At 26.9% G+C, this 26,690-nt stretch overlaps 2 protein-coding genes across 5 annotated transcripts; one reads left to right on the plus strand and one right to left on the minus strand.

Annotated features, from left to right (window-relative positions):
- The first annotated feature begins 1,863 nt into the window (after nt 1–1,863).
- On the plus strand, nt 1,864–10,723 carry LOC132950885 (uncharacterized). 2 transcript variants are annotated; one of them, XM_061022487.1, is made up of 12 exons: nt 1,864–2,145; nt 3,994–4,276; nt 4,347–4,571; nt 4,635–5,002; nt 5,064–5,592; nt 5,660–5,878; nt 5,940–6,155; nt 8,179–8,415; nt 9,021–9,218; nt 9,283–9,501; nt 9,579–9,893; nt 9,990–10,723. In XM_061022487.1, the coding sequence occupies exons 1-12, from the start codon at nt 2,139–2,141 to the stop codon at nt 10,117–10,119; spliced, it is 2,946 nt and encodes a 981-aa protein (XP_060878470.1). In that variant the 5' UTR covers nt 1,864–2,138; the 3' UTR covers nt 10,120–10,723. The 2 variants fall into 2 exon arrangements, with proteins under 2 accessions (XP_060878470.1, XP_060878471.1); XM_061022488.1 differs by having other exon boundaries at nt 4,087–4,276.
- Nucleotides 10,724–13,778: 3,055 nt separating this feature from the next.
- Nucleotides 13,779–25,845, minus strand: LOC132950886 (serine/arginine repetitive matrix protein 1-like). 3 transcript variants are annotated; one of them, XM_061022491.1, is made up of 10 exons: nt 25,528–25,842; nt 23,974–24,189; nt 23,730–23,910; nt 22,263–23,627; nt 21,847–22,193; nt 21,693–21,778; nt 20,471–20,535; nt 20,232–20,291; nt 18,474–18,649; nt 13,779–13,987 (listed from the first exon to the last, which is right to left on the minus strand). In XM_061022491.1, the coding sequence occupies exons 1-10, from the start codon at nt 25,537–25,539 to the stop codon at nt 13,982–13,984; spliced, it is 2,514 nt and encodes an 837-aa protein (XP_060878474.1). In that variant the 5' UTR covers nt 25,540–25,842; the 3' UTR covers nt 13,779–13,981. The 3 variants fall into 3 exon arrangements, with proteins under 3 accessions (XP_060878474.1, XP_060878473.1, XP_060878472.1); XM_061022490.1 differs by having other exon boundaries at nt 13,779–18,649; nt 20,471–20,532; nt 25,528–25,845; XM_061022489.1 differs by having other exon boundaries at nt 13,779–18,649; nt 25,528–25,843.
- Nucleotides 25,846–26,690: the final 845 nt, after the last annotated feature.

Below are 26,690 nucleotides of genomic sequence, written 5' to 3' on the forward strand. Positions count from 1 at the left end.
TAATTAATTATTATAATATTATGTACAGTTCGTTTTTGTTCAATATTCAATTGATTAAGTACTATTTTATAGTCTATCAATTATTTTTTAATTATGCTATTATTTAATACATAATAACTTATAACTAGATTTGACAGCTGAATAGTGTACAAAATTAATTTTTAACTTAATTCTTAGGTAAATGTAACATCATTTTTGGTGCAATTTGACTTCCTACCTCCAAAATCGTACCTACAAAAATTGCCGATGGTGGATGTTTTGTTGTAGCTCGACCCACACCATAAAGGTGACATTACAATGACATAAAATTTTATCACATTCTCCAATTTGAAAAAATCAACAACTCTGAATTCAATCTTTCTTGGGTCAATATCCACAGCTTGAGCTGACGGTATTGAAAATAATTTTCGGTATTACGGTATTGATTTCAATACCGGTTTGAAACGGTATACCGAAAAGATTCGATATACCTAAATACCGATATGGTACGGCTAATATGATAGGGCTGACAATATTTTCGGTATACCGGTATTTTAAAATTATTTTGGTAAACAGTTTACCGTAAAAAACCAAATGAACAGTTTTAGTGCTGTTTTCTAGTATCAATGGCAATATTATACAATATAGTATATAATAAAGTATATATAATGTGAAACAATATAAGTAAAAAATATCGATACTAGTTAGATTTTATTTATTATTTCGGTATACTGTACCATTTCGGTATTTAGGTATACCGAATCATTTCGGTTTCGGTATACCGAAACCGTTCGGTTTTTTACGGTATACCGTTTATCAAAATAATTTTAAAATACCAGTATACCGTAAATACCGCCAGTCCTATCCACAGCAATTACTACAAACACAAAATATTACAATTATTATAAATTATAATATAATATAATATAGGTACAATATACAAAATTACATTTCGATTACTACAATAAAGTAGAAATACTATTTTCACAGTATTTACTTTTTTTAAAAGCAATATTTAGTACTTTTATCACACAATTTAGCAAGTCGAATAATAATACATCTTACGCCACAGAATGGATCAATTGCAACTTTCACATATTTACACTGTGGTCTGTGTTGCTATAAATATAACAGTTAACACTCTCTAAAAAAATATACAACTATCATTTTTATTTTTTAACATAATATATTTAAATGGTAATTTTTTACATACCTTTTTCCAGCAATATCCCTTATTTAAAATTAGAAAATAAACTTATAATTTTTTTCTAGTACTTGAACGTGTAGATAAACAATCTAAAAAGTATAATTTAAATTCTGCTTTTTAATTATTACCTATAAATACGTACTAAGTTTGGAGTAGATGGTCTCTTAACAACGGTAGATGCCGAATCATGACCGATTTCCATTCGACGTACTGCCATCGTTATCATTCAGAGCTTGTTAAACAATTAACAATATCTTCGACATATCCGTTTGATTTTCTTTCCTCCAAAGTTTTATGTATTTATAGGGACGGAAGATTAAAAAATATGTATGAAAACTGCAGTTTCTGTATACTCATACACAATACACATTTGAAATTTGAATACCATTTTTTTGGCTTTTTACCGACTACCAGTCACCAGATAACCATATCACGGTGGTGGTATGACGTCATCCACCATGGAATCGCATTGGTTGGCCCATGTTCATAGTACCATGATTAAGACGAACTTCGTACCTTGGGATTTTTATTACGCTTTAATAGGCGATTTCGATGATTACGTATTTACGTCATGAAAAAACATTTTAAACCTATTGTTTATTTGTATTTTGTGTTAAAAATCGTATTTCGCGTTCGTGTCGCGAGATGTGCACCGACTGGACACATGACGGTTTGACGTTATCGTCGTGAAGTTGTATACTTGTATGTAATATGTATGCGAATTTCGTTTCGTCAATCGAAAATTATTATTAATAAACAACGGGTGGTTTTATACTCTTATCGTATATATGGATTGATGTTCGATATTTCGATTGAATCGTCGGCCGCGGTACGGTCTGTTGTTGGTAAATTTATAAGCCCGTTCGTCGCAAAATCGTCGTTTAACTGTTCTATCGTTGACGTTACTACGATAGTTGCTCGTACCTCATAGCCCAGTGGACAGTGACCAAAAATGGCAGGTAAGAGTTGTACCGTTCTTTTACTATTGGGTACTGTACGTTTTGTTCGTGAAATCGGTACACGGTGGTAAAGTGAGCTTTTCCCTTGCATTCAATTGTATGATTATATACATCATCATCATACACTATTATTATTGTCTTATGTCTATTATCATTATATACAAATATACAAATAATACTAATACAATGTACATACCTATATTGTTCAATATTCAATATTGTATAGGTATTATGCATTTATGCTATTAAAATTATATTATATTATTTCATGCAATACGACAAATGTCCTTATAGTTTCTTACTTATTTTTATATTTATATTTTATTTGTACGCATCGTACACTGTTGGTGGTTGGTGCCTGTCGCACTTTGCCTATCTAGGGTGACCAAACATCAAATTTTACGAGTATCTTATTATTAGTATCTTATTATGAGTGCTTATTACCGATTATTTTGGAATATTTCTAATATACATATATTATGTAAGTTCTTAAGGACTGTTGTGTGCTTGTGTATCATTGGACAAACAATTGTAGAAATTAACTCTTATTATAAGACATCCTATGACTACCAGTGTTTATTGGATACCTAATTATTATTCAAAATCCGTCAACTATTTGCTATTAATTTGAGTCCCTCGACCATGAATTTTTAGATACAAGTTATGTCAGTCATTTATCTAGCTTTCACTTGTTAATATGTTGACGTTTGAACACACTTGACTATCACACTCGTAATATATGAGATATACACTTACAGAATGTGTTTGATTAATAGCTTAATGTGCTGTTTCATTTGCAGTTACAACACACTAACATGAAATTGAATTAATTTATTTCATATTATTGAATGAACTGTGTTATATATGTAAAAACTATCGTTTTATTTATAGTAGTGATCGTGTAACATTAACATGGCGCGCCACTCAATATTTTCCACTTAAAAAAAAAATTATGAATTATAAATATATATTAATAAGTGACCATTAATTGTATTTAGGAGTTGAATGTAAAAACATTTAAAATCTTCTCAACAAGTCGTTTGTTATTGACAGCTATTATCTACTAATTAGGTCTACTCATTAAAAGTAATATAAACAAAAATGTACAAAGCAAAATAAATTGACAATTATAATATTATATATTTTACCTTAATCCAAAAATTGATCTTTTTGTTTATTATGCCACCTACAAATTTTAAAATTAGTTAAAATAATCTTGTACCTATAACCTATACATCTTACTATAGTTTATGATTTCATGCTTTAACAAATACCAATGCATCATTAAAATAATTGTGTAGAGATTTAAACATGAGTTAATAATAATAATAACTTAATTGTAGGAAATTTGCAATAAGTGATAATGGGTAAAGAGTACAGTAATTAGGAAATCAAATACAATTTTACAAGTGACCAAAACATGTGGGAAAAACAGGACAGAAAAATAAACTTAAACTTGTCATTTCAAAGGGCCCCAAATATATTATAAGTGCAATCAATACTAATAAAAAATTATATAAATTATTATGATTTATTTATACTAAGTGGTTAGGTATAGAAAATATATAAACCTATATAACTACCTACAACCTACTTGATATTTAGTTTCATATAAATTTAAATCAACTTTGCCATTAAACAATTAAATACATTTGTAGAAATCAAAATAATAATTTAATTAGCATAATAAACTACTGAACATTATGTAGGTAGTATGGCTAACATCCCTAAAATATAATTTAGTTAAATATTTTTTTTTTCTCAAAAATATACCTATTTAGATGAATCATAACTATTTATTGAACTTGATAAATAGGTTTTAAATATGATTTTTATTTCATTGTCTAGACCATAATTATTGTGATAATGAGAATGTATTAAAATCCACTGAACCATCTATTAGTGAAAATTATGAATCAAAATGTGTAATATCCGTGTCAGATGATCCTGAGTATGGAGAAGTATCTAAATCTGGTCCTCAGACAAGGCTTAAATCAAAAAAAAAGTCGGAACAATCTCAATCCACTTGGTCACCAGTTCGAACTGCTCCAGGTCTACGACCAAATTGCACAATATTTTATGATGGAAATGGATTTGCCTACCATAACCATAAAATTGCAAATAACAAAAAGTAATGACAACATAATAATAGTATTTAAATTAATTTAATTTTGTTTTATTTTAAATTTATTTTTATATAGGTATTTGAAATGTACTCAAAAAGGTATTAAAAAGAAACCATGCCCAGCTAGAGCTGTTATTAGAAATTACGACAACATGATTCGTCATTCAGGAGAACCACACACGCATAAACCAAGAAACTATGATGAAGAATTATTAAAGAGAAACTTTTTAATGAAAATTAGAGAGAGAGCAATCAACGAGAACACACCTAATAGAGCAATTTTTGATGAAGAAATAAAAAAGTTAGTTTATTTTATTATTTTTTACTATACATTTAATAATAATTATCTCTGATTTTGAAATAGCACACCAAAACTAAGGGGTAAAGTAACATTTTCGAGCACTGCAAGAAGGATGCAGAGGTTTCGTCAACCACAAAAAATGCAAGGTCCACTATTTCCTATAGAAGACAATGAACTTATTGATGCAATAAATGATTACAAAAATATTCCACATGAATATACTACTAATAATAGTGAAGACAAAGAATGTAAACCTGTTATAACGTTTGATGCAGAGAATCATATGGAAGTGATAGAAGTAGATGAAATTGATATGGAGAGTAATGAATATACTGATGATGTTGAAAGTGAAGCTTTTCATGAAAAAAATGATAAGGAGAATATTTCAAAAAATGTTAAAAAAGAAAGAGATGCAACTGTGAATATGTTTTGTAAGTATTATTATTTTAAAACATGTATTTTTTACTTAATTTTAATATTCCTTTATTTTAGGTTGTATATATTGTAATAAGTGGCAAGAACCTCAACTTTTTGAATTTGTACCTAATCAAAAATCCAAAACTATTGAATTGAGAGACAAGTTAGAGAAATATAATGTAACATCACCCATTGATGATTCTAATCCAGTAACTATTGATAGTACTTCTGAAAATATACTAAATAATAATCAAACTTCTACTCTTGACTATTCTGAAGTTCATGAAGACATATCTCATAATAATGAGGATAATAAAACCACAGTTAAACAAGAAAACAATAGTGTAGATGCAGATACTAGTATCCCAGAAACTGCTAATCCAGATACATATAAACAAGCAAATGAGAGTGTAGATGCGGCTATTAGTATTCCAGAAATTGAAAATCTAGAAACACATGAATTAAGTCATGAACCATCTACTAAAGAAAAGAAAAAAAAAGTTGAACGAAAATTAGGGTTTTTACAAATGCGAATTGATTCAACAATATATTTTGATAATATGGGTTATAGTTATCAAATACAAAACGAAAAAAATGACAAGAAGTAAGTATTATATCCAATAAATCATGTTTTTCATATTTTTCAAATATGTTTATATGTTTATTTATAGGTACTTAAGATGTGTGGTTTGGGGTAAAAAGAAATGTCCGGGTCGAGCCCATTTAAACATAAAAACATTGAATATAATTAGATCTAGAGGTCACAATCACTTACCATCTTCTAACTGTGATGCTGAAAAACAAGCTAGGGCATTTTTGCATGCTATTAAAGAAAGGGCTCAAGATGAAGATACTCCCTTAAAAACTATTTATGCAGAAGAAATATTGAAGTAATTTAAAATAACATTATTTAAACTAAAATAAATAATAATTATAAAAAACAATATTTAGCTATCCGCTTGCTAGTACTGTGGTTAATTATGCAAATGCTACCAGACGAATGCAACGGACAAGGAGATTGAAAAATCAACCCAGTACAGTATTACAAAAAGAACCACCATTACTATTATCTGTTAAAGTGATACCTGGTACACGGCGTGGAACATCTTTATATTTGGATGAACTAGGTTATTATTACCATAATGATGCACTAACCAACAGTGGAAAGTGAGTAGTAACACTATTTTTACTTTTGAGGTGTTAAGAGGACGCTACACTCGCATGTTTTGTCTCCATTTTACTAATGTACAACATAACAAAACTTGTTTGTGCAGGATAGAATCACTCGGGCTGTAGTGATAGTTAACATTCCAAATTTATGTACAATATACACTCTGTCCAGCGAGAGAATGCGCTGAATCTGCGGGTTACCCTGCTATCATAACCGGTTCTCTTATTTCAGGGTGTCGCGTAGGGATGCACAGAAAAACTGATTTTGTTTGGCCCGCGGAGCGCTGGACAAAGTTTTGTTGGGAACATTATATTGTTTTTATTTTTTGTTATCATTTATATAAAACAAATTTCTAATTGTTTAAAAATCCATTATTTTTGTGTTTTTCAAATCTCAATAACTTTTTTTGTAGTTCCAATATTAAAAAAAGGTGGATAAGTGGATGTTGCTCTGCTGTACAGTAGGTTACAAGTGGGTCACTGTAATGGATGGTGTTAAATTTGAATTCAATGATATAATATCATTGTATAAGAAAATTGAATCTGAGCGAAAACGGTCAGTCAGCCTATGATATTACCAAGTATATTTGATGATATTGTTGTGAATAAAGTAATTTATATATACCCTATTTACGTGGAGCCTTGTTTTAAATTTTCAATCCTTAACCATAAAAATTAAACATTTTATACATTTTTAACTACAAAATAATTAATAAATTATAAATTTGATAAATGTTGTCAAAATTTGAACTTTAAATGCTTATAAAAAAAAAATTGTGCCTATATATTTTTAATATTTTTCAACTGCTATTAGAACGATATATCAGGAGCCTTATATTAAATATTCACGCTTTTTTACCCAACAAATAAAATTTTATTGATATTTATAGAAAAGAAAACTAAAAAAATTGAAAACTGACAATGTCCGTTAACAGCTCAAAAAGAGTCAAAATATTTTCAAAATTTTATGGTGTATAGTAAATGCTAATATAAACATTCAGTGAAATTTTCAAGTATCTACATGTCATTCGTTTTTTAATTACAATAAAATAAGTAAATTGTTACATGAGAAATCGAATGAATATTATAATTTAAGTTTCTTGTAGACATTTTTTTTTTTGATAAAGGTAGACAAACTTATGAGTAATCTTATATTACATTTTCAAATCTTAGATTAAAATGAAAAATTTTTATGAATTCTCAACTCAAAATAATTTGCTAATTTTTGTGATTTTTTCCGTATTTTGTCAAAATTTGAACTTTAAATGCTTATAAATAAAAACTGTGACTAAGGATTTTTAATTTTTTTCATCTGCCTTTGAAACAATAACCTAGGAGCCTTCTATTAAATTTTCAAGCTTTTTTACTCAAAAGATAAATGTTTATTGATATTTATACAAAAAAAAAAACTAAAAAAATTGAAAACTGACAATGTCTGTAAACAGCTCTAAAAGAGTCAAAATATTTTCAAAATTTTATGGTGTATAGAAAATGCTAATATAAACATTCAGTCAAAATTTCATGTCCCTATGGTCATTTGTTTTAGAGTTGCACCAAAAACCAAAATCCATTTTCTCGAAAACAGATTTTGCGTAAAAATTCCCGTTTTTGCTTAATTTTTCTTTTGTTTTTCATGTCACTTTTGAAAACTACTTGGAAATTTTAACTTTTGACCCCCCAAAGTACCAACTAGATTCACTTTCCTATCAGAAAAGTTACTGTTGAAGAAAATCCAAGCACTTTTACTGTTTTAAAAGGTGATGGCATACACAAAAATAAAAAAAATTAAAAAAAACATAATTGAAAAATCAATACATTCATCGCTTCGCTCAGAATCTAAAATTTAAATCAATTATTCAATGTGATGACGTTTTTTTTTTTATGACTAGCCTTCTTGGTTCTTTCTCGCACAAATTATTTTTAGTTATATTTTACATTTGTAAGACAGGCAACACTGCGAGTGTAGCGTCCACTTAATAAAGGTAATAATGTAAGATGCACTAATTTAAATAATTTGTAGAATAGTAAGATGTACCAAAAATAGAAAAACAGCAACTGATGAAGCGTGCCATTCGAGAGGATTTATGCGTGCTTCTGGAGACGGATTTGTCATATATAGAACTAAAGATCATAATCATCCACCAGTGGATCTTAAGAGAAATCCATTGGAACGATCATTCATTAATACTTTATGTGAACGGGCACGAAATGAACTTCACTTGGGTCTCAAAGAGATATATAATGAAGAAGTTGAAAGGTTTAATTAATAAAATTTAATTCATTTATAAGACTGCTCAAAAATAAAATTAAAACTATATGTACGCTGAGATCTGATTTAAGAACTAAATAACTGACTTTGTTCAACTTGGTGTTAGATAGTCATGAATTATTATTAAATTTTAAAGCAAATGATAAATGCTCATAGTTGGAAAGAAGATTTTTATTGGAGTATAGTCATTTTGGATTGAACTTATTTATTTTTATTTTGTTTTGCTTTGCTTATGACGATTGGCTATTATTGGACTAATTAGTCTTATTGAAATGTATTTGTTTACTTGCTAGGGAAACAATTATTTCTTTAAAAATCTAATTTATAATTAATGGTTAGGGCCACTATAATCTATTGAAACAGGAACCTAGGTCAAAAAACACTTAAAAAAGTATCACAGAAACAAAAAAATCATTGTTCAATCTATCTAAACTAAAAACTATCTTGCTTTGCTTGGTGTTTAGAAACCAGAATATTAACTATAAAATGTAGGTTGATTGTAAATATTAGACAATAGATGTATTTATTTTATTATCATTATTTAATATTTATTAATCATTAGTATAAAAAGAAGAATGTTTAATATACTATAGGTTTCTTGATGCGGCAGAAAAAATTCCTTATCGAATGGCATGGCGGAGTATGGCAAGAACAAGACAACCTCCTAAAGTATCTGGGGAAGTTAAACTAGTTAGTGTATCAGTTATTTCAGATGGAATGGTCATGTGGGATGGGTATACACTATATAGAGATGAAATAGGATTTTTATATTCATTAAGGAAAGGAAGAAAGTAAGACTGAAGCATATGTTTTATAATTATTTACTTTTCTAATTATTTAAATGATCTTTCATAGATTTGCATGGTGTCAAATGAATACAAAATTGAAATGTTTAGTGAAAGGCTCAATATCAGTTGAGAATGATACTACAATGTTAGAGTTTACTGGAGAACACAATCATTCGCCATTGAGTGACGAAGAGTTTCAAGCCGCTATTTTTCTTGAAAAGATAATGCTTAAATGTTTAGAAGATGACAGTAAACCAAAGAAATTATATGATGAAGAATTAGTTAAGTACGTTCAATTTTAATAAATAAACTATTTAAAAATTATATCTTTATTGATATTTGTGTTTACTTTTATACAATTAGCTTTCCTGGTGTTGAAAACAGAGTATCATTAGCATACGCACGCGAAAAAATAAAAGCTAGAAGAAAAAGTGCATTAAAAAAAAATTCAACACATGAAATGTTAGAAACTACTTGTGAACCATTGAAATATATTGAATTTTGGGATGAGGAGAATAATTCTATTAATGATGATGACCTAAATGATGATGACCTAAATGATGATGTTTACTCTGATGATGATGATAATATCAGTGAAAAGTCTAAGGATTCTTATGATATTTACTCAGATGAACAAGGCTTCAAATTTACAATAGTCAGTGTAAAAGATGAAACTAGGTAAATTTTAATTTTAATTTTTTATCGATTACTTACTGTAAGTCATGATAATTTATAAGTTATAATATTATTTACCATAATTATTATTAATTACAGATATTTAGAGTGTATACAGAAGCATAGTGGATGCAATGCCAAAGGAGAAATGTTTAAAGGTGAAAATGATGAGTGGCTATTTGTTCTTCATGGCTACTCTCACAACCATTTACCTCATGAAGATCATTAAAATTATGAATACAAATTTGAGTATAAGTCAATGGAAGGTTATGATTGTTATATTTACTATTTTCACTAGTATGATACCATAGTTATTTTCTCCGTGGTGTTTTATATTTTTATTTTTTTCTATTAACATGAATATAAAAAAAAACAGAATGTTTTAATAATTCTTAATACGAAAATATAATAGCTTTATTATAAAGTAATAAGTATTATATAATACTAAATAAATATTCTGTCATGGTTTAATTTCATAATTTAAAGGAAGTTTGTTGAGCGTGGCCAAGTCTGACCTTCCAGCTATTTGGTATTTTGGTCATCTTAAGTGTAATTAGTAAGGCAGATAAGTTAGGAGCAAAAATTAATAAAATATATTCAGAACAAAATATATAGAATGTATAAAAATCATAAATAAATGTACTTTTAACTTTTTCAGTAGAAAAAGATATTTGAAAAATTACTACACATTATTTCACAGTAAAAAAAAAATATATTTGTGTATTTATTTTATAATTTTAGATTAATAGATAATTATTGGTTAAATGTATCCTGTATATATATATATTTTTTTTTGATTTAAATATAATTAAATAAATTCCCCTGTATCTTGACATTTGATGTATTATTATACTAAAAATATGTACTATAAATTATCTGTCATAAGGGCAAAAGCGCAAATTGTATTTGAGATTTGGGAGAGCTGAATAATTTTGGTATACAGATGAACATTTATTCCATAGACCTTAAACTAGTAGATGGGGCATATATGTATGGGGGGGGGGGGGGTAGTTCGGTTCTTGGAAATTTGTGTTACGGTGTATATAATATATTGTATACAGTTAACTGAACATGTGCGTAGTACACCGGGTCTTATTGATCAGCGCAGTCTACCAAGACCACGCAAACTACACCTTTGCTCCGTCTTAGTATAAGGTCTATGATTTAATCATATATTTCAATACGGGTATAAAATCTTCAGGTTTTTTGGGAGACTATAAAATTATGATTTGTCAATTCTCCTTCCCCCACCACTATTTAGAGAACAGAGCATCAATAGTTTTGTTACTATAAGCGTGTGTACAAGGAAGGCCGGGTGAGCCGTGGCCCACCCTGCGAGACGTACTGAAATTTATATATGTAGTAAACATGATCTAAACATCAAGATTTTTGGTTTTTTAAATCATAAAACATTAAATAGGTAGGTGAAAATAACATTGTTACTCAAGGATAATAAATAATAATAAATTAAATGTCTTTAAAAATAAAATTGATAACATATTACCATTACAGATTGCGAAATTGTATTTTTTTAAAATTTAAAACTGTTAACAATTAAAATATTTCTTATTTAATTTTTAAAAATATGTATCTGTTTTTATCATATGAATGATTTGTACCTTAAAAAGTGTGTGATTATGAGTAGGTAAATTAAAGTATGTAACATTTTAATTGTTTCTTCCATCAGAGTTCAGGTTTCTTAATCTTTATTGACTTGGCCCACCGTGCCACAAATGTCTGTGCACACCTATGTTTGTTACCTGTGGGCTATGGATAATCATTGTCATCTCTCACCTCAAACAGTATGTCAGCATGATGCACACCAAAACATTAAACTGTCGAAGAGTTTGATGATTGTAGTTTTTTAAGTCAATAGTCAAGAATAAACAATTTCCTTGCACTTCTTTTAATTAGCAACACCAATTTTGATAAAATTAATTTTATTATTTTGTTGTAATTATATTCAAAAACTAATAAGTTATAACTATAGATACATACGATTTTCACCGAAGATTTATATTAGCATTTCCTATTAGGCATGGATCTGAGGGATTTAAGACATTTAAAAAGTTCTAAATCTTATATAATCCATGTTAAATTCTAAAGTCATGTATGAATGTAAATATTACCATGGACTGATATCTAAATAATAACATTTGAACTATTAAAAAATCATCAACAATTTATACTTATAACTTCTAGGCTCACTACCCAAATGAGAGTCATGGTTTGTTATAAATTCTTAGGTTAAAACATTCAAAACCTTCACTTACTCGGTATTAAAAGTTGATTGCACTAAAGCAAGGGTTCTCAACATTTTGAGGCCATGCCCCCTCTAAAACTATTATACGAGTTCACTTCCCCCCTCTCATTACTATAAGATTGATGTATGCATAACATATAAATATAACAATCGGATATGCACAAATATGGGAGGGGGGAGAGGGCTAAGCCCTCCAAACATTTTCTACATTTTGTTTTAAGCTTATTTAATATTATCAAAGTAAGACTTTAGCTATTTACGCCTATGAATAATCATAAATATTTATTTACGGGTCACAAAATCTTGTTATTATCACGTTGAGTGGCTGTTTTGACAATACAAATTATTTGTACAATCTTATATGATCGTAAATTTTTTAAAATTCATTTTTCGTGTTTTTTTTTTTTAAACATTATCGCCCCCCCCCTTCCTGAAATTTTGTCACTCCACCCTAGGGGGCACGACCCCTAGGTTGAGAACCTTTGTACTAAAGGGTTCCTATTTGTAATGTATACAATTTTATAAGTTCACAGCATAGAAATATAGTGTCTTAGGGCTGGATTATGTGTCATGAGCGTGCAAATTATTACAATTTAAAAATATTTTTAAATTGGATAAAAATTAAAATATTGTTAAAAGCTAACGTAATTAACTTAAATATTAAAAGTAATAACACAGAAAAGAGTAAGAGTTCGTTCTGCTGAGCATAAATTTGCTATGTTGTGTGTCGGTCAGAGAGAGAACAAAATATGGTGCACTGACATAGTGACATCCACTTGAGACAGAATTATAAATATTTTATTTTTATAAAGGTTGAATTTGATTCATTCAAAAATGGTCAGTTATGCATTAGTTGTATTTTCTCAATGATTTTTTTTTTTTTAATTATTTAAACCGAAAAATAACTATTACAATTATGTATGTTCTATTTTCAATCATTAGATATTAATATATTGTATGCAAAATATGCAATATAATTATTAATACATCCACCAAAAAAAAAAAAAAAAACACGTAAAATCATTATGCATCTGAAATAGAAAATATAAATAAATGAAAAATATAATAAATAATAATAATCATAATTATTTGTTTATTTTATTTATTTGTTTATTGTAATATATTTATTTCTTAAAACTACATGAAAAATAATCACAGACATTTACTTATAATCTCATTACACGCATTATATTGAAATAATTTAAATATTTTTTTAGGTGACATAATAATAATAATTTACACTTATATATTTACAAGTATTTCATTGCTCAATGATTAAAAAAAAAAAAAATAGTAATTAAGAACAATAATGATTTAAAGTATATTCGATCATACATCTTAACAGCATAGAAATTAATTTTATAAGCTCTAGGCTACCATAATAATACAAATCCATAAATAAGAAACAAAAAATTGGCGTTCAAAAAAAAAAAAAAATAGGCACCTAAATATGTGTAAGTATACCTATAATCTCTATATATAAAAGTATATATATAATTCAAATATAAGACAATAATTTTCAACTACATTAAATAGCATTTGATATTTATCAAATGTATAAAAAGTTTACAATTGGTAAACATGATTATAAAAGGTATATAATATCTAATTACAAACAAAAATAACAAATACACAAACTAGGTATGTATGGAAGTTGTATACATAATAATAATAATAATAATAATAATAATGTTAACATTTAAACGCAACAACAAAACATTTTAAGTTGTCACAAGTTTGATAGTCATCCAAGTTGAAAATGTTATTTTTTTTTATAATAATAAAATGCCGCTGGTGTTGTTTTGTTGTAGAAAATGCTTTTGGATACCTACATCTGTGACAAAATATAAAAATTCATATTTCGGTTAAAAATTGACAACATTCGGTTCGCTTACTCTCAATACGTTACAGATTTGAAAACGGTTTAACAAACACGAAACGGAGTGAACAAAATACAAATAACTACAATACAATTTTTGTTTACAATATGTCCGTTTTACAAAATAAAAACATACAATTCATATTTGTAAGCCCTATTAATAAGAATATAATTATTAGAAAATATTAAAATTATAAATTTAGCATATACTTTAGATCACACAAGAAATATTATTATTACATGTAATAAAAAAAGGAAAAAAAAGAAGATTGATGAGAATAAATATTAAAGAGTAAAAATAGGGCAAACAAAAATTATATAACAATACTAATTGTAAGAATTCTTAAGTAATCACAACAAATATTAAATAAAATATAATAACATCTATAAAAATTATTATGACTAATAAATAATAAATATAAATTAAATTGTTTTTTCAAAATATTACATTTCATTTTATATAACAACTGATATAAAATTAGAATTAGAATATTAAATATTCTTTTATGACAGGAAATCAAACAATTAATAGTAATAAATGATATATTACATTCTTAGAATAAACAATTTTAAAATATATATATTAAAAAATGTTTAAGCTTTTAAGTTTAAATAACTATGATTAAATATACAGACTGTTTTGTAAAATGGACATAATATATTTAATCGTTCACAAAAGTAATGTAATTTATAATTATCAAATTAACATAATTTGTTATCATTATCATCACATAATTTCATAAATATAATATAAATTATGAACTAATTTGATACTTTTTGTTCAATGTTAGTACATTAGATATAAACCAATCATACGAAACTACAAAATATCATAAATAAAAAAGTAGTATTATTTGTTTTAATATAAGAAAATATTTTTAACATTACAGTGTTGATTAAAATGCCTAAGACTATTAAGTTTATAATATTGTTTGATGTTTTTAAATGTTTATTTAATTAATATAAGTTTATATAACATATAAGTTAATTGTGATTTTATTTTTTAAGTATTATTTATATACCTCTGCTCACCTGATTGGTATACATTACATAGCCATAAATAAATAATAAACACAGTTAAGAGTTTAAGAAACTATTATTTGCTCATGTGTTGCCTCCAGTTTACTTTGTGTCCTAGTAGATAATTAGGGCTAGGATTTCAATGCATTGTTTTCCAAAACTTATTGTCACAAATGTTTTTGATGCACTTTTGAATAAAAATATGAAAGTTTATTTGACATTTTTTTAGTTTTTATTTCATTTTCTTAATTTTTTAGGGCATTTTAGAGTTTTTGGAGCTTTTTTATGAGTTTTTAGGTACAAAATACAAAAATAAAATGTTAAAATAAGATTCTTACATACCAACATGATTTTTAATTAAATAAAACAGATTATTTAAGTAGGTACTCATAATTTGTATTATATTATTAAACAATAGTTGAAATGCCAAAACCTAGGTAGCGAGTTGGTGACGTCACCAGTAAAAATCGGTGAGATCTAGCTGTCTGTACAACTTTTTTTTAAATTTATACTTAAAACTACTAAAACTTATTTAAAGTGCTCGGTACCAATGTAATTTTGTAAACAAAAAAACGCTCTACGGGAATAATAATTCTGTTCTGTGAAATCAACCAAGTTTGGAAATTTTTTTTTAGACTAATTGATGGTAATATTATACGGGCCGCATCAAACTTCGTATTTCAATATTTTAATCTCAAACTTTCTAATATGTCTTCAAAAATAATACAATTTTAAGTGTTTTAATTTACAAATTATATAATACCATTATTTGAAATAAAATTAAAAATTGGAGTTTGATGCGGCCTTAGGAAGTCTTCTTTCAGATAAATAAATTGTTATTAAAATTGGACAATTCTACATGGCCTGAAAATTATTTCTGTGAAGTCGTTTTTCTTGATATAATTCACCCTATCAACCCCTCTAAATAGGTTAAAAATACACTTGTAATATATTTTTTTTTATAAATTTAAAGTCATTTTTATAATGCATTTTTTTGAGTTTTGAATCATTTTTGTATTTTTTTAGGGCATTAAAATCCCAGCCCTGTAGATAATATTTCAATTAACTCTAATATTAAAATTAACAAAGTTAAACACATGCAGGTATAAAGTCCTCATAAGCTGAGTTTCACACTACATTGTGTCGTTTGTGCTCCGTATGTTTAAAACATTGCTAAAACGTTACTTACAATAAAATATATTCAATTATAAATTTGACACGGTGTAGTGAGTACCCAGCTGTGATAGAAACAAATCTTAAAACGGCTTGTTTAGACCTTGGGCAAATAATGAATGATTTATATCTTGAACTTTAAGAATAAGATATAAATCTATCCATGGCTTAAATATACAAGGTTATTGCCCATATACTATATTGTCATCAAACAAAGGATATGGCCCATGACTTAAATCATGAACATTAGAGAAAGGATGCCAGACTTTGAATAAACAAGTGGTCCGGAATTATGGAATCTGTCTTATTAATAGATATTTTGATTGTTAATGGACTTAAAAATAATTTTTTCTTATCAATTTTTTTTGAAAAATACACAGTATGAAGTAATGACAGATCGGAAGACTCTATTTTATTATTTTATTTCATGAAAACTATTGCTCATCAAAATGTGTTATAAGAAATATTGTAATAGTGAAATATGTTTGAAGTTTGCTGTAAAATTTAATTTTTTGAGTCTTATTTTATCTTAACAAGCAACACTTGAGCAACATAACATGACTATTATGCAATTAATATTTTTATAACTTATAAATTAAAACTTTTTAATCAACACTGAAAACAAATTTTAAAATATTAAATAAAACATTCACTCCGTTCCATTATACATTTTGATATAAAGATAAAATAACTAAAATATTGTATTCATTAATCACTTATCAATAAATTGTTATTTAAACAGGACATTTGGAAGGAATAATTAAATATTAAAAACTAAGTATAGTAAATATAATTAATAGGATTTTTTTTCTCATAATTAACTATTAATATAAACATATATTAAATAATGTTAATGAACTATAGAAAAGAATTATAAATTGTTCAGTCAAAATAGTTATAATTAATATTTAGATACTGTCATACAAAGTACTTAATAGTTAAATGTAAAATCTTTACCATATAAAATAAAATACGAGCCTAAGTAAAAGAAAAAAGTAATTTGCAAATTATTGTTCTACTATTTTATTGTACTTAAAACTCAAAATATATTTAAATTAAAAGTAGAAGTTACCAACAAAAACTATATGAAATCTATAAAATACAAATAGCTATAGAAGAAATTAAAAATATAATTTTCATTTTTCATTTTACTTCAAGTACATAATTGTTGGTCTAAAAATTAAAACTATTTTGAATCAATCTAAGATAGTTGACGAAACATGAGAAATTAATGTTGCATAATTAATTAAATTATCATCAGTCTTATGAATTCAAGAAAAATCAGTCTCTTTAGAAAATAAGTAATATGTTTAAATTTAAAAATAAATGAATAATTCACACAAAAAATGTATCTAACTCGAGAACTTAAATAATATTAATATCTGTTAGTTTAATTTTATAAAAAAAAAAATGCATTGAAAATACCTAATATTATAACAAAATTGTCCAGAAATATTGAAAATTGAAGAAATATAATTTTTATTATTAAACATATATTTGTCTTTAAATACAGTTTATGTTGTGTATGTTAAAAATATTTTAAAGTCAATAATCAAGTTTTATTAATAAAAAATAATTGACATTTTGGAATATAACTATTGTATAAACCATGTAGCTTGTGATTATATTTACTTCAAGTTATAGTTGCTCAGATTAGATAGATATTTTATTTTATTTGGAGTAATACAGGTAAAACAAGCTCACATATGGTGGAAGAGATCAAATGAAAAAAAATAGTATGTCAGACAATAAAATTAGCAATTCTAAATTCAAATTTTTATGTACAAACATTTTTTTGAAATTGGTTTATTTTGTACAGTAATATCTTTAAAGGTAGAAATGTTCTTTGTCATACTGGATTTTTATATTGTACACAATGGTAATCAATATAATTTTGAGAATTTCCTAGTAGTTCAGTATCTTAAATATATTAAGTATGTAACACACTTATTTGTGTCTTAAATGTAATATTTACCAATAAAATTAAACGATAATTTAAGTGTAAAACATTTAAATAGCTCGCGCTTATCGGGAACTAGAAAATATAATTGTTGAAGAATGGAATGTAAATAATATACATCTATGATTAAAAATTAATTAATTGGTATTATGAATCAGAAAGAATAAACTAAACTACAATTGATTTGAATTTTGGAGAACACCAAAAAAGTAAAATAGAAACAAAATAGTTGTCATATAATAAATTGACCAAGAGGATAAAAATGCATGTGATTAGGACATAAAATACCTGATCGAAATTTGTAACATTAATGTTACGCTTTATGATCTTCCTTAGTCCTTTTTGATTTGTGTTATCGTTATTAACACTTGTTGTTCTCAAACGTGCCGGTCCTTTCTTTAATTTACCCTTTAGACGTTTGACACTTGCATACGATTCTACTGCATCATTATAATCTTCATGAACTAAATAGTAATAAATACATAATAAATGTAATTACATATTTTTTACATTGAAATGTACACATTTATCAGCAAAAAAATCATATAATATAATGAATTGAAAATGAAATTGATAGAAATGATTTGATATCTTGATTGAAAAGACCACTAATGATGGTACCCATGCATTTGTTGTCTCAGTCTTACAGACGTACGACATACCAAATTTTTGTTCAATGGTTTCAATAGTGAACTGTTAGTTTTGACATTAAGCGTTGACGATTTTTTGATATTTTTATTTTTAAACAAAATATGGGTATGTGAAATATCAAAAATTAAAAATTAAAATATTGAATAAAAGCATACACTTAATTAGTAACAGATAATGTTTTTACCTAAAAGCTTGATAATTGGAGAATTCACTCCAATATCAAAACTAACCGCACACTATTAAACCATTGAATAAAAATTGTCGATGTCGTACATGTATAAGATGGAGACAATATATGCATAGGTAGCATCCTTTTAACATTAGTCTATTAATTACTTGGATAGATTTTTTTATCTCAGTTTTCTATAGATAGCCAACACTTTGCATTTGAGCATTTTTGGAACGTGTTTTCAGATAGATTTTTTGTAAAGCAATATGATTTTTAAGATATAGTCAACTCTTGGTTCATATGGGGGGAGGGGGGGGGGGGTGGAAACAATTTTTGACTTATTAACAATTTCAAGTATTCAAAATTTTAAAAAAGTATTCATTTATTTTTAAGTTATTAATTATGCCTTGGTCTATTGGCTATTGGTCCAGGTAAAAATTACACTTGAATAGCTTTAAATGTCGAAATAGAGTGCTGTACAATTATTGACAAAAAGTAAGATTTTCCTTTACACGGCAACCATTTTTTAAAATTTTTTTCTAATTTCAGACGTCATCTAGAATTTTTTATTTGTATAATAACCCGATGGTAATGATTTTACTTGTTTAAAATATTGTGACATAATTGAAACACGGTGTACAAACGAACAGAATGGCAAAGAACTAATACAATAGTTAACAAAGTTCTACTTACCAATAGTCAACTGTAATGGTTGGGTTGTGCAAAACACAGTGATAACCTAATTATTTTTAGTACTAAACTTGGATAAGAAAATTTGAGATATTGAAAACTTCTTCAATTAATTTTTGAGTTATTTAAACATCAAGAATTTTGAGTTACCGAGAGTTAACTGTATTTTGAAAAGTACCAGTATTGTTAAAAGATTACCATGAATATGTGTTTGTCTGAATGGAGAATATTATTTTATACATAGAGTTGCGCATTAGTTATAATTTATAAGCAGAAGATTTTGGGCTGAAAGATCAGTACTTGGATATTTTTAAAGATGTACGATTAAATTATGTTTAAATTTTAAAAAACTAAATAAAGTTGGGATATAAATCTTTTAACCATCTAGTTATACTTGGTTGTTAAACATCTTTGATAGAACCAAGTTAGGTATACTGAATAATCTGGAAGAGTATTAAGTTTATTGATTGAACTGAGTTAATGGGAGATGAGAGTACCAAGATATAATAGTATTTAAATGGAAAAATAATTTTTACCATTGTCAGTCCTTGTTTTGTCTCGATTCATTACAATTACTCTTCGTCCCTCTGAGTTACCTGAAAGATAAAAAGTATTTTTGAGTTATTTATTTGGAGATAAAATAATAATTGTTAATAAAACAAAATAATATGTTAGTTTAAAATAAAGTAATCAACTGTATTCATTGTAATTAAAATAACAAGTTAATAAGCGGTAAAAATAGAGTTTGTTAATAATTAAAAACTCATCATATCACCTTCTGTTTTTATGCTAATTTCTGGTATTTTCGAATGTTTTTTTCTTTTAACTTCATTAGTACTGCTGAAAAATATTAACACATCTTCAGTTAAAATGATTTAACAAATCTTTAGGGTGGATTGCATAAACTTCCTGTAACAACTTAGAGATCTGTTATCACACCGTTAACGGTGTAGTAAATAAAACTGGATGTGTCTTGAAAGCCCAAATTAAAAAGGAGCAATAAACACAAAGAAAAATAAGTTTATAATTTGAAAAAATGTTTAATTCTAAAAATTGTGGCATAGGTTTTATGTTTCTACTCACATTATTTAATGAGTTAAGACTGTTAAGAGTAATTGAAAAGAGCCGTGTGATGTCATTGAGCCGATGTCACGGTAATGTAGGCTAACTTACATGTGAAAATGTTACACTCTTCACACAATAATTTAAATACCTTTAAAGTATATTTTCTAATTAGTGTTGTACATGTGTTCTGTTTTTAGGTACTAAAAAACGTTAGTGGAACCAGAATTTTTCTAGTGTTTTTTTTATAAAATATTTAAAATATCTATTAAAATAAGCTGATGCCTGTCCCGTTGTAACTACAATGTATGTACATAACAAAAATATATATTTAGTATCTATAATATTAAAAAAAAAAAACCAACATTATATTTAAATTCTGATACTTCTATTGTTTCATAAGCTCAAAAAAATCACATATATCACATTAATCAAACATAAAAAAAAGGTTTAGGTTGGTAAATCATTGTGTAAAGCGAGCAACTTTAACACGCGTATGATAGGCGATTATGCTGAGCTCGGCCCAGTGACGTTAGGCGGTTATTCCAATATCTCCTTAAATAATATTTTATTTAAGATCTGACAAAATCAATTTTAGTAGTTCAGACTACAATGATTTAGCATTTAATAATAATTTGAAGAAAATTTTTTTGATGTGCTCCTTTAATGGTTTTGGAAACTATTGATTACCAGACCTGTAAATTACAGATTGATTGGTGGTTTAATTTATTTGGTAATCACGGTTATCAATAATAAATTTAATATTTTTGTATGCAACACTAGCATAGTTTAACATAATTGAACATTGTTAAATTTATAGAAGGAATGTAACCTAACCTAATTACAGGACAAGTAACAAATGTACACTGCTATTTATGTAACCCGCCCTTAGTCATTTTTAATAATATAACCATAGTAAATTAATGTAGTCATACCTTGAACCAACAACACCTCTTATAGCTGACTGTAATAACCGGGCAGGATAAAATGAATCTGGTTTCTTCTTTACTTCCCCTTGAATCTAAACATTCAAAATAAATTATTCAGAAATAATATTTAAATAAATATTTGAATAAAAATCTTTTTTACCATATTTAATCGAAGGGCTCTTCTTCGTTTCAGTTCTGTTCTAAGATCAACTGTATCATTACGCTGCAAGGATTCTTTTTGATCATCAACTCCCTGTTGATGTTCTTCAATCTCTTCTTCTTCTTCCTCTTCAATATATTCCTCGCAACTATCACTGGAATCTTGTCCATCTTCTTTTTCACTTTCTTCATCTACGTTTTCTTCAGATACTTCCTCCTCAGATACTTCTTCTTCTGATAACTCTTCTTCTGATGTACTAGATACTTCCACTGCTTCAGAATGTAATACTTTTGTTACAGTGCTATTTGGTTTAGCAATATTCTCATTATGTTTATCAAAATTATCAACTAAAAAAAAATCAATATTAGTAAAACAAATAAACTTACAATTTTAGTAAAATTAATATAATATTAAACCTTCTTTATTAAGTGCTTCATTTTTTTCTTCATGTCCAAACACGATCCTGGGTCGCTTTTTATTACAAATTTTGTCTGAAGAAGTATTTACTTTTACAACTCTTCGTAAATGTACAGTTTCCAAATCATTATTCATTTTTATGCTAATATTTTTTGGAACCTGGAAGGAATGTGCAACTTTTTTTACTTTCTTTGTTAAATGAGTAGTTTTTGGTTTTATTTCTGGTTCTTTCTTTTCATTTTGAGTTTCTTTATTTTCAGTCTGAATTGCTACTTGAACTGAATTGGATTTTTTCAAAATAATTTTTTTACTGGTTGGTTCAATTGGCTTGTTGGATTCAAATTTTCTTTTTCTTGCTTCTAAAACTGGATCTATTGGCCTTGATGCCACTTGATTATCGACAGATTTAATTTTTTCTCTTTTCTTTAAGTGATCATCATCCATAATTTTATTATCTTTACGCCGAATATTAGGAGGAGATATTGGTCTTGACCTTATCACTTTTTTTAATGGACTAGGTGATCTTCTTCTAACAGCTGGTCTTACCTTAGGTGATCTAGATTTTGATTTAATTTTGAGTGGAGATCTACTTCTTCTCCTTAATGGTGATAACCGTCTTCTACTAGGTGATAAATCCCGTGATACAGATCTACGCCTTCTTCTTGGAGATGGTGTACGGTAGGGATAACGAGATTTAAGAGGTGAATATCGTCTAGGAGAAAGATTTTTTTCTCTTAGCGGTGACAAACGTCTAGGTGATCTTCTTGGTGATAAAGACCTACGATAGGGCCTTGATCGTAGTGGTGAATATCTATATCTGTCTAGAGAAGGAGATCTTCTTCGTGGTGATCTTGATAATGGTGACCTTTTTTGAAGTTTACTATAAGGAGACATCGATCTTTTTCTAAGAGGCGGCGATGGAGATCTCAAAGGTACACGTGATTTCAACAAACTAGATTGTGATGAAGAGTTTCTAATTTCTTCTAAAGTTTTTATAGATTCTAATTCTTCTTCAGGTGGATTTAACTGAGGTTTGGAATCTTCAATAATCTTGGGTTGATTTATGAGTATAGGAAGTTCATCTATTTTAGTCTTGGCATCCAATTTATTTTTTAGTGTACCCTTATCTTTTTTATTTTTATGTTTTAAACTTTTCTTTTCTTTTTTAGATGATTTAACATCTCCACCAGCAATTTCAGCTTCCATAATATCCATTAGTTTATCAAGATCATCTAAATCTTCATCTTCTTCACCCAATAATAAGACATCTCCATCATCTGAATCGTCTTTTCCATCTTCTGCTTCACTATCATCACTTTCTTCAGAACCAGATTCATTTTCTAATCTGCTAAATTTAGTAGAAACTAAAAAAAAAATAATTTAAAAGAAATACATATAAAATTAATTATATTATTTAGTATAGATTTAAGGGTCCTTGATATTAATAAAATATTTTATTTAATTACCTTCATTGTTTAAATCCTGAAAATTGGTTAATTTGGTGGAATCGGAAGTATATATATGTTTTGAATTACTATTTTTAGATAAATTCTTGGATATTGAATCATTCAGCGAATCACCTTCACTATCCATTGGTATAATTGCAATCAAATTGTTGTTTGCATGAGTTGGTCTTCGAAAACCAACCTATAATAAGAACAATATTTTATAAAACAAGGTATTTTAATTATAAAATTAGTTTTAACGTACATTAGCGTAAGTGCGTTTATTATATGATCTATTTGGCACTGGAAAGCAGCGTCCTCTATTATTACTTCTTGCAGGATTATTATATGAGTTACCATTTGCAAATTTATTAAATTCTCCAGATGTACTACTTATTGCATTTATAGGCAAATTAGATTTTTTTTTGAATGTCATAAGTGCAGCAAGGCGTAATTTTTCAACATCATCATCATCAATACTCTAATAAACATAATAAATAATTCAAAATAAAAATTAATAATAATTAATAAATAATAATAATATAGGTAATATAATTAAATTATATAATATAATATGATATAATAGGTACTAGGTATTTAGTTCTTCAAGACTAATCATTAATAAAAAACCATTTAATAAAAGCTGGACCTAAATCAAAGCCTAGGTTTTTGGTACCTTGATTTATTTTGGACAGTTTGGCATAGAACAATTATGAGAATTTTTCCATGAGTTTTTAAATAATTTATAATGATGATTATCAAATAACTAAATACAATTGAATAGTAACAGACAAAAGTAAAAACATTAAAACTAAGTTTTAATATCTGAAACATATTTCACTAATATTAATTATTATCTCAACCTAACAGACTTTCGATGCTACCATAACTAAACCAATCATCTAGATCTGGACCAGATGACATTACTCACGCGGGCACCTCTATTTATGTCTCAAATAGCTCCCAACTTCTAAGTTCTAAACAGACCATATTATACAGTCATATCTAGCACACTAACCATATTAGTTAGTATGATATATCCCTATTAATAGTAGCTACTTATATTTTATTGTCCTTTCAAACATAGTGTATCTTCTAATCAAGGTTCAAATCAATTTAATCTTTTCTTCTTGGTCCCAACTTCATTGTCAGTGGGGATATGAAAGCTAAACAATTCCGTTTGGAATGCTACTCTATAAATCTAATAAATTCAGAAGTAAAAGAAATCTAAGAGTACATAATATTTCACAAGAAAAAACTGGCAAGTTATCTCGTCTCCTAATCTCCTATAGGTACTGGCTAACATTTTGCAGCTCCTAGACAAACACCAAATAAACTACAATTTTTATTAATCGTTTAAACCTAAAATAAAGGATTTTGAATACCTATTTACATATTTGGATTTTCTTATAACTGTATCAGTCATTGTAAATCAGGTTTAAAAACACATTTGCTCTTATCACGCATGTATGTATTAATACAAACATATTTGGAAAATTAGGTAAACCAATTTAAATTATTACTATAATAGACAGAGTTTGTAAAATATGTAATACAAACATAATTTTTATATAATTATAACTGTTATATTATTAAAACATATGGCAAATCTCATATTGTGTAGCTAGTAACATTTATGCTCCATCATTCAAAAAAAAATAATAACAAATAAAGGCCACACATATGAGCATTTAAATTTTTAGTAATTTTGAGTTTAAATATTAATAACCAACATTAATTAAAGCTTGAAGGTGCAGTACATAAAATTCAATCATGATATTGTTGTTGTAAATATATTAAACAAAGCGTTAATACTCACATTATAGTCCATTTTTCTTTTATTGATCTCTTCAATAATTAATGTTTATGTATATTCTAACCAATAGACAAGTAAGAAACTAAAATGATTGAAACATGTCACTTAAAGATACAATTTGCACACCGCAGGAATTACGAAAAAAATATATGTAATAATAAAGAAGAGATTGTAATAAAACAATTAACAACACAAAGTTTTTAGTTTTTTACACAAACTCCCGTCTCCCAGGAGGCCAGGTCGCCAGGACTAAATAAAAGTCAATAGAAAAACAAATTAACAAACATACCTACATATTGTACATAGTACATACAAATTACATACATAGGGACGTCATGGGGTATTGGAGCAATGAAGATGAAAAGAAAACCAAAACAATAACAAAACAGATGATCCAAAGACATACTAAAATCCACAGTTTGACAAACCTATCATATTTGAGCATTACCAACATAAATTTAATTCAATTTCAATTTTCTACATGGTAAAATAACAAAGAACTCGACGTTGATATATTATTATATTTTTTATTTTAGCTATTTTATGATAATATTTTTATTTTTATGTTATGAGCGTCTAAATAGGTTTTTGGTAGAAAACTGGAACTATTTGGTACTTTTAAGAGGTCAAAATTTAAATTTGTCAGTACCCACTTTTTAAAATAATCAGATATTCAAATATTGACAAAATCACAATAAAAACTTAAAAATGTATAAAATGTTGAATTTTTATAGCTAAATCTTGGACATTTAATACAAGGTCCCTAATAAAGTACTTAGTTCAAATATAGGTACTGTTAACTAAAAAATCCAAGCCTAGGCAAGTTAATGATTATTTTTAATCAAGTTAAGTTGATAGAAAATATTTTTAAAAGTTTATAGTTAATAGTTATTCTATTTTTTAAATTTATTAATAGCCAGTAATATGGTTTAAAATAATAAAAAATGTGGGAAAGTAGGTGTCGCTCTGTTGTACAGTAGGTTACAAATGGATCACTGTAATGGATAGTGTTAAATTTGAATTCAATGATATAATATCATCATATAAGAAAAACGATTCTGAGCGAAGACGGTCAGTCAGGCAATCAGCTTATGATATTATTGTGAATAAAGCAGTCTTGGCCCTTGGGTAAAATACTTTTAAACAGTAGGTATTTGGAATAAATA

The sequence above is a fragment of the Metopolophium dirhodum genome, chromosome 8, assembly GCF_019925205.1.
Source record: "Metopolophium dirhodum isolate CAU chromosome 8, ASM1992520v1, whole genome shotgun sequence".
Lineage (NCBI taxonomy): Eukaryota > Metazoa > Arthropoda > Insecta > Hemiptera > Aphididae > Metopolophium > Metopolophium dirhodum.